This window comes from Rhinolophus ferrumequinum, chromosome 2 (assembly GCF_004115265.2).
Source record: "Rhinolophus ferrumequinum isolate MPI-CBG mRhiFer1 chromosome 2, mRhiFer1_v1.p, whole genome shotgun sequence".
Lineage (NCBI taxonomy): Eukaryota > Metazoa > Chordata > Mammalia > Chiroptera > Rhinolophidae > Rhinolophus > Rhinolophus ferrumequinum.
In genome coordinates, this window is record NC_046285.1 from 108,843,866 (window position 1) to 108,852,878 (window position 9,013).

Below are 9,013 nucleotides of genomic sequence, written 5' to 3' on the forward strand. Positions count from 1 at the left end.
GGCCAGGACTTGAGCTCAGCCCATGCAGGTGGCGCCCAGACCCCGAATTCTGGGCCTTGTGATGTCGTCTTAAAGAGGCGGCACTGCCCACTGCCCCTCCCCCGCCCCACTGCACTTCAACCCCAGTTCTTTCCATTTAAACCCGTTCTCTCCAGGCCCAGGAAAACCCTCTGGGCGCCATGGTCCCAGTCTCGGGCCAAGACATCTGCCAGTTTTCTCATGGTGACGCGCACTGCGCCGGATTCAACTTGCTGATACTTTGTTAAGTGTTTTCTGTGTTTGTGAAGGGAACTGATCTGTGTCTCCTCTTCTTGTAATGCTTTGGCCTGGTTTTTCTATCGAGGTCATACTGACCTTATAAAATGGCTTGCAAAGTGTTTCCTCCTCCTCTGTTTTCTGGGTATTTGTATTCATTTCTTTTTGAAATGTTAGATAAACATGTGAAAAAAGAAACAAGTTGGATAAACAAGTGAAGCCATCTGGGCTTAGAGTTTTCTTCTCGGAAAGTTCTGAATTTCAGTTTCTGAAATACAGATGAGGCCACTTAAATTTCCATTTCTTCTCATGTCCATCTAGATAGCAGTGGTGTCTTTGAAGGAATCTAGCCATGTCATCTACATTGTGGACAGAAACCACAGTGGGAAATTGCAGAAACAGCACTGGCAGGTTTTTGCAGCATCAAGATGTGAGGCAAACGGGACAAGAGGAAACAGTGTGATCCAGAGAGAAGGGGGCAGTCTGGACAGTAAGCTCCTGGGTGAACAGGCCAGAGCAGTAGGCCGGCCAGGGTGAGACCAGAACATGTCAGCAGGCCCGAAGTGACCAAGCCAGGTCAGCAGGCCCAGGGTGACCGGGTCCGCAGGCCTGGGGTGACAAGGCCCGAGCAGCAGGCTCAGCAGGGCAGGTTGGATAGCTGGCTTCCTGTCTGTAGGATCTGTAGTGATGCACCCTTTTCATTCATGATATAGGGTGTTTTCTTTCTTATTTGATCAGACTAGAGGCTTGCTAATTCTTTCAAAGCATCAACTTTTGGTTTCATTGGTCTTCTCTGTTTCCTGTAGCATTTGACTTCTACTCTTTTATCTATTGTTTCCTACCTTCTGATACTTTGGTTTTAAGATCCTCAAGATGGACATTTATATCACTGATTTTAAACTTTTTTTACAGCACTACTATATAAGCCTATAAAGATTTCTCTAAGCATGGCTTTAGCTACACCCCACAAACTTTGATGCTTTTATTTTCATTCAGCCTGAAATATTTTCAAATGACCCATGTGCTTTCATTTCTGACCATAGGTAATTTCAAAGTATATTGCTTAATTTCCAAATATTTGGGATTTTCTAAATATTTATCTTACTGATTTCTAATTTAATTCCACTGTGGTCAGAGAATATACTCTACATGGTTTCAATCCTTTGGAATTCCTTGAGATTCATCTCATGAACCCAGCACATGGCCAATCTTAGAGAATGGTCCACAAGGACTTGAAAAGAACGTTAGGTGAAGTCTTCTAGAAATGCCAGTAACCTCAAGTTGTTGAAGATTTTGTGTCTACAGTTGCTGAGACAAGTGTTGAAATCTTCCATGCTGTCTATTTGCCTAATTCTCCTCAGTTCCACCAGTTTTTGCTTCATGCATTTTGAAGCTGTTATTAGGTGCACATACATTCAGGACTGTTTTATCTTCTTGATGAATTAACACTCTTATCATTATTCAATGTATAGTTCTAGTACTATTTCTTTTCTTGAAATCTGCTTTGATATAGAGCACTTTTACTTTCTTATGATTGTTTTTGTTATACATTTTCCTAAACTTTTATCCTGTATTTTAAAGTTTCTTTTATTCTTAAAGTTTCTTACAAATAGATGGGTCATGCCTTTTCATTGTCTATGTGACAATCTCTTGCCTTTTACTAGAATGTTTAGCCCTTTACAGTTAATACAAATATTTAAATGGTTGTTATGTTAATCTCCTCGTAACAAAACAGCAGAGTAGGGGTTTGAACAACAGCAGCTTATTTTCTCACAGGTCTGGAAGCTCCAAGAACTGTCTGTCCCAGATCCAGGGGTTGGCAACCTGGTTCCTCCTGAGGCTCCTCCAGGGCACACTGGGTCCTCACACAGTCTGTGTGTACGTGCTCCTGGTGTCTCTTCTGATAAAGACACCTGTCCTGTCGGTTAGGACCTCACACTTATGACCTCATTTAATCTTAATTATCTCCTTAAAGACCCTGTCTCCTATTTCATCACATGTGAATTTGGGGGGGACACAATTCAGTCCATAGAAGTTGGGCTTAAGTCCAGTATCTTGTTACTTGCTTTCTATTTGTCCCATCTGTTATTTGTTGTTTTTCCCTGGCTTTTTTTTTGGATTGTTATACCTCCTCTTTTTCCTTTTAGTGGTTTACTCTAGTGTTTGCAATAGGTATCTCTTACTTATCACAGTCTACCTTTAAATAATATACCACTCCATGTACGAGGTAGAAACCCCACAGCAGTACACGGCCCTCCTCCTGAACACTTCCCTGTTATTGGTGTCATATCTTTTACTTCTCTGTGTGTGAAAAACACGATTATTATTTTTGCTTTTAAGTTAATTATATCCTAAACACATTTTTTATTTTATTTTTTTATTAAAGATTTTTTTTTGGGGGGGGGGGAAGGGAACAGGACTTTATTGAGGAACAGTGTGTACTTCCAGGCCTTTTTTTTTTTTTTTCTCCAAGTCAAGTTATTGTCCTTTCAGTCTCAGTTGTGGAGGGCGCAGCTCAGCTCCAGGTCCAGTTTCCGTTGCTAGTTGCAGGGGGCACAGCCCACCATCCATTGCGGGAGTTGAACCGGCAACCTTGTGGTTGAGAGGATGCTTCCAACCAACTGAGCCATCCGGGAGCTCAGCGGCAGCTCAGCTCAAGGTGCTGTGTTCAATCTTAGTTGCAGGGGGCAGAGCCCACCATCCCTTGCGGGACTCAAGGAATCAAACCGGCAATCTTGTGGTTGAGAGCCCACTGGCCCATGTGGGAATCGAACCGGCAGCCTTTGGAGTTAGGAGCATGGAGCTCTAACCACCTGAGCCACTGGGCCGGCCCCTAAACACATTTTTTAAATGACAAGGGAAAAGCCTTCTATATTTACCAGACTTACCATTTCTTGTGCTCGTCATTCTTTGGTGAGGACGTTTCCATCTGGTACCACTTTCCTTCAGGCTGAACAACTTCACATCTCTCGTAGGACAAGGCTGCTGGGAAATTCCTTCAGCTCTGGTTTTTGTCTCTCTGAATATGGAATTTCTAGTTGACCATTTTTTTTTTCCTTTCAACACTTTAAAGATGTCATTCCACTCTCTTCTGGCTTGCATTATTCCTGATGGAAGGTGGTCACCATTCTTATCTTTACTCACTTGTAAGTGACATGTCTGTTTTTCTGTTTATTCATCATTGGTTTTCATCAATTTGGTTCTGATCTCATAGTTTTGTTGTTTTTCTGGTCTGCTACATGTTTGCTGAGCTTGATGGATCGCTCGGCTTATATATTTCAGTATATTTGAAAGAATTTCAGCCGTGATTACTTTGGAAGTTTTTCTGCCTGCCTCCCTCCCTCCCTGTTTCCTGGGCCTCCCATTATATGTATGTTAGACCACTCAATACTACCCAAGGGTAAGAGGCTGGTTTGTTTTGTCTTCTGGCCACCACAGGCATTTCACTGCTCCCCTATTCCTGGATGCCCAGGAGCCAACCCTGCTCCTGTCTCTTCCCAAGAACCAGAGGGGACATCAGGGACCGTGGGGTCTCAGGCTCATTGCCTCTTATGCCCATAAAGGGCCTGTCTGTGCGGCAGGTGTCTCAGGCTGCCTAATGCCATGCAAACCAGCTGTTCCCCACTTGTGTCAGGCATGGGTCTCAGACACCTGCTGGGGCATTGCTGTCCTGAGGAAGGCTCTCAGTAGGAGTCGCTATATGGAAAGTAGTGGTTGGATTACTTTCACTAAAAACAACAGGGAACTCGAAAGCTATCCACATCACCCTCACCCTCCTGATTGAAGGGGGTCTTCGAGACAGCACCATTCCCAGAGCAAATCCCAGGCATAGAGGTCACACAGCATGAAAAGCCCGAGGACAAGAATTGCTGCCCAGCGCTTGTGGCAAGTCCCCTGCTCTGCAGCTGCCCTTCAGCCTCGTCTTCTGCCCAAGGACGGGCTGTGCACATGGATTCTGCCAACCAGATGCCCTGTGAGGTGCTGTGAGGAACAGCAGTCAGGGCCGCAGGCACGTCCTCCACTACAGGGGTTCTGTCTTACACTCATCCTCCTCTCCGGCTGCTCCTGGAAAGTTAAACACTGACTCTGGAGCCCAAGGATAGTGACTAACCAGGCCCCTGGCACGTATCTCGGGTGCTAACATCCCTCCCAGCCCGTCTGAACTTCCTGCTTTTGTGTTCCTTTGCCTCGTGTCTCTAACCTTAATTCCTTCTTGAAACAAGGTGAATTATAAATAAGAATTCATATGGCAGGTGGAGATGAAAATGAATGAAGCTGACCAGCGAATCCATGATTCTTACAGAGTTGTGAGATGCGGAGGAAGCAACAGTAGGTGGCACTGGCTCTTCAAACATTTTTATTGCCTGAGTAAAATGCAAGTGTGTGTAACAGTAGTTATTCTGTTTGGTCAGGATCACCGACTACATACAACGTGTAAACTGGGGGACGAGCCCAGTAACACAGACCACTGGGCTGGCAGCATGCAGAGAAGGGCTCAGGCCTGGGGACGTAGCTAAACACCCTCGGAGGCAGGTGGCCGTGAGGGCAGGGCCGTCCCCCTACCTGACACCTGGCCAGCGTGCGACTCAGGCCACTGTCTGCTCCTGAGCCACAGCTCAGCTCGGAACTACATGGCTCAGACCCCTCCCACGACCCCAGGGACCTCGGTTCCTCTGAGGGCCCAGCCCAGGAGGCACACACGTCCCTTTAGATGGGGACCTGCAGCCTGGCATCACACTGCCAGGCCTTGTGAGGGATTTCTGAATCTCAACAAACCCAGAGGCAGGAGGAATATGGCTGCCAAGGAAGCCAGCAGCTGGCCTATGGCCACACCTGCATCTTCATGCCGTCCAGGCCCAGCCTGTGAGGAGAAAAGCCAGGTCAGGGGGCAAAAGGCAGAGGGCAAAGGGCTGGGGTCAGCCGCTGCCTCCCGCCCCTAGTTACGGAGGACAGCGCCCCCTCAGCCTGTGGACGTCCACATCTATGACTGAGCAGCTCCGTTGTCCCCAAGGTCTTCCTGATGCTGGCCTGACGCCCACAGGGTCCCCCAGAGTCCTGCCTTCCAGATGTGCCGAGTCTCTGCCATGCGGTGGGTCTTCCAACACAGACCCTTGCCAGCTTCCAACCCTGAAACTCCTGGCCCCAGCTCTCCTGCAGACACCACAGCAACCTCGCCGGGACGCAGACACAGACACCCACTGCACTGGGCTGTCAGCCACCTCAGTTGGAGCCCGAGCGTGCCCTTCCAGCCACACTCACCACAGGAAATCGGGAATCCTGGACACGTGTTCCTTGAAAGGGTCGAAGGCTGGCCCGTCCACACGCCAGCGCACAAGCATGTTGATAGTTTTCGAGATCTGCAGGGGACAGGCCGTCAGTGCTCTGCTCCAGCCCTGAGGGCGTGAGCCCATGGCTCCATGCCGCTCCTCCTGTCAGCTGGACCCTCTGCTCTAACCCTCGTCCCGAGCAGACGGGCAGTCCTGCAGGAAGCGAGGTCTCCGTGGGAGGCCAGAAGGGGTGAGGGCGTGCACAGAGGGAGACAGGGCAGCCCGGCCAGCTGGCGAGCAGGCAGAGCCACCATGTGGGGGCCCAGGCGGGCACATGGGGTCCAAGGGGCCCCAGCCCAAGGCCGAGGCGGAGACCAGACCTGTGCAGCAGGGGCTGCCACTCAGAGCACCTCATCTCAAGCCCAGGCCTTTCACCCTGGGATCTAAATCAAGACCCAAAGTGCACCTAAAACTGCACCCAGCCTCAGTCAGACGTGTTTCACGCAGCCTTCAGTCAAAGCCCAACTCCAGATGCTGCTAAAATTGTGGAATAGCTGACTGCTCTTGGGCCGCCATTGCTTACGGTCCACCGGGGTCTCGTGAGGCCCAGAAAACGCCTGGGTGCAGGGCCGGGAGTGGGGCTCGATCACACTGAACCAACTGGGTGACCTGAGAACCGGTGTCCCAGCCTACAGGGGGTCGCGACGGCTGTGTCCTGCACCGTCTCCCTGTGGCTGAACCGGTCGGCCCCACAGCCCAAGGCAAAGCTGGGCCAGGAGCCCAGAGGCTCAGAGCACTGAGTTGCGTTCATGGGTTCAGCAGGAACCGGGAATGGAATCCAAGTCACAGTGAGCAGAAGCCAGGGCCCATCAGGGAGACGCCAGGGACACTGCATACTCTTTGAATAGCCGAATTTCTTACACGAAATTCATCGCATCAAAAACTTTTTCTGAATAAAACCAAAGTTACAGAAGGTTCTAATGCACAACTTAGTGATGGAGGAATGGAAGCACAGGAGTCCATTCAATTCACGCTCTACGTTTAACTCAAATGATTCCTGGAGGAACCAGCTTTAGTGACACGTGGCCCAGGCCCCATACTGCACATGTCTTCTTGGTTGACAAGGAGAAAAACACCCTTCCCAGGCAGCTTTGTGAAGCTCCCTGTAGGTTCTTGGAGCTCCTGGCTAAGAGAAAGGGACGCCGACAGCTCTGCTGAGTCCCAGGCATTGTGTGTGACCAGCAGACTCGAGCACCTACGGTGTCCAGTCCCAAGGAGTGAGCTTCCAGCGCAGTCTGCCCCCGGCCAGGCTCATCCTCTTGAAAATACGTCCACACCTGCCTTCCCCTCTCATTGCTGAGTCGCCAGCGGCTGAGGTCGGTGGCGGGCGGTGTCTTATAGGGTCCCCCTCTGCGACGCAGACACCTGGAAAAGGTCGCGCACAGGTGAACGGCCACCGTGCCTCTGCTTCACCTGGTCAGAGCCCAGCGGCTCACTTCTAAGAACCCACCGCCGTTACTCCTCGTCTCGCAAAACGAAACGCTCTCGGCGTCACGTCTGCCTCCCGCTCCTGCACCATTATGTGTCGCGGCCAGTGGGGACCCCCCGCCTGCCACAGGGACCCCCGCCAGGACCCCCACCCCCACCGGCTCTCCTCAGCCCCGCCCCTGCCAGGCGGCCCCCAGCACACGCAGAGCCTGGACTGGAAGCCCCCGCCCCGCTGCGACCCCTCTTCCAGCCCTGTCTGCGACGCGAAGACTCACGTGCCCTCGGTCATGACTGCCGCGGCGACCTCTGCGGCGACCCCAGCCACCTGCGGCCCTTCTTAAAGCCCACCGGAGAGCACTGCAGAGGCGCGCCGCTCGGCCGACCCGTGCTGAGCGATGGCCAGATGCCTCAGCAGCCAATCAGAACGCCGCGAGGGTGGGCCTAGTGCGCCCTCGGCCACCGCAGTGGAGGAGCGCGAGACGACCCATCGAGGCGGGGACAGGAACCTGGGTTGGGTGGGCGTGGCATGGGGCACGCGCGAGGCCGCGAGAGGTGGGGCGGGGCCTGTACTGAGTGGGCGGGACCGGAACGGGTCCTGGACGGGGGGCGGGGCGGGGCGGGGGCGCGGCGGGGGCGGGCCGCCAGTCACGCCCGGAGCCCGTGTCCGCGGGTAGCAGGTGTGGGGCGACCAGGGCTGAGGAAGGTCGTGCTGAGGAGGGGTGGCCCTCGGAGGAGGGGGTGCGGCGGGCGGGCAGGGGGTGAGGGGAGCGAGGCTCAGGCTGAGGAGCAGCGAGGGCCGGACCCGAGCGGGAGGCGGGGAGGAGCTCGTGCCCGTGAGGAACAGCCGAGTCCGCGGCTGGAGGTGAGCGAGTGAGTGCGGGGAGGCTGGTGGCCGCGGGGTGAGCCGCGACGAGGTGGGAGGGTGTCCGGAGGAGCGGGACTGTGCGGAGCGGGTAGTGGGCTCCCCCGAGGCTGCGCCAGGCTTCCCCGGGCGGGGCTGGTGAGGCCGACGCACGAAGGCCAACGACCGCAGGCGCCAGGAGGCTCCGCGGCCCAGGGAGGGCGAGGCCAGCCGGGGCGTCAGCTGCACCTCGGGGGTCCCCAGGATGACTTGGAGATGCAAGGCCCTGACAGTGGAGGCGAGAAAGAGAAGGGGAGAAAATGGGGACGGAGAGGGTGGCCAGACGTGACAGGGACGGCTGGAGGGAGGCTGGGGACCAGAGTGGCCCTTGGGGTGCACAGCAGAAACCTGGGGCTCGGGGGAGGCTTGCGAGCCTCTGCCTGGAGGAAACTGCCGACGCTGAGGGGCCTCCCGCCCGAGGGCCCGAGGCGGCTCTGCAAGAAGCCCTGACCTCGGCTGACGAGCAGCCAGCCAGCCAGCGCGTCTGTACCCTTTCCCGGAGCCCTGCCCCACGCCCGTGACCCAGAGCCAGTCAGGGGGACGTGGGGGCGGGTCCTTGCAAGGGAACATGCACGCCCTTCGCCGGTGGAACACGGGGTTTTCGATGCCGGTAAAGGCCACTTGCCTCTTCCTATCCCAGTTCAGAAACTAGTAGAGACACATGCGCGTCATCAAAAACTACAGTGAATGCTTAGACTAAAAGAAATTATCACAGTAAAAGACACATCGCCATTCATGCCCCTCAAAATACCCCCTCGCTTCAAACACACTTATCCCATCAGTCTTGCCACTTTCTGAAGCAGTTCTGGAAGCTAGAGGAATTTGTGAGTCATCTGCTTTCAGGTGACCTTTGAAAACATGAGATTGGAGGAGATCGGCTAGGGAGTAATCCAAAGAGAAGAGTTTCCAGGAAGAGCGATCGGGCATAGTTTCCGGTTGAGGAGACAAAGCAGGGGAGTGTGGGGTCAGGGGAGCCCAGTGAACACACGGTGAGCTGTGCAGAGGTGTGGGAGGGATTAGAAACTGAGATCCGGGAGCTGATGATTAGATGTGGCAAAACAATGTATTGGTGATTTCCGAGCAATTTCAATAGACGTGAGGA

At 53.4% G+C, this 9,013-nt stretch overlaps 2 protein-coding genes across 2 annotated transcripts; both read right to left on the reverse strand.

Annotated features, from left to right (window-relative positions):
• Nucleotides 1–3,030: 3,030 nt before the first annotated feature.
• Nucleotides 3,031–7,506, reverse strand: LOC117014027 (lanosterol synthase). Its single transcript, XM_033091745.1, has 4 exons — nt 7,286–7,506; nt 6,782–6,947; nt 5,515–5,612; nt 3,031–5,116 (listed from the first exon to the last, which is right to left on the reverse strand). The coding sequence occupies exons 1-4, from the start codon at nt 7,297–7,299 to the stop codon at nt 5,077–5,079; spliced, it is 318 nt and encodes a 105-aa protein (XP_032947636.1). The 5' UTR covers nt 7,300–7,506; the 3' UTR covers nt 3,031–5,076.
• LOC117033190 (translation initiation factor IF-2-like) lies at nt 7,348–8,783 on the reverse strand. Its single transcript, XM_033125211.1, has 3 exons — nt 8,260–8,783; nt 7,581–8,137; nt 7,348–7,516 (listed from the first exon to the last, which is right to left on the reverse strand). Exons 1-3 carry the CDS (start codon nt 8,479–8,481, stop codon nt 7,348–7,350), a joined length of 948 nt encoding a protein of 315 aa, XP_032981102.1. The 5' UTR covers nt 8,482–8,783.
• Between the last annotated feature and the right edge of the window lie 230 nt (nt 8,784–9,013).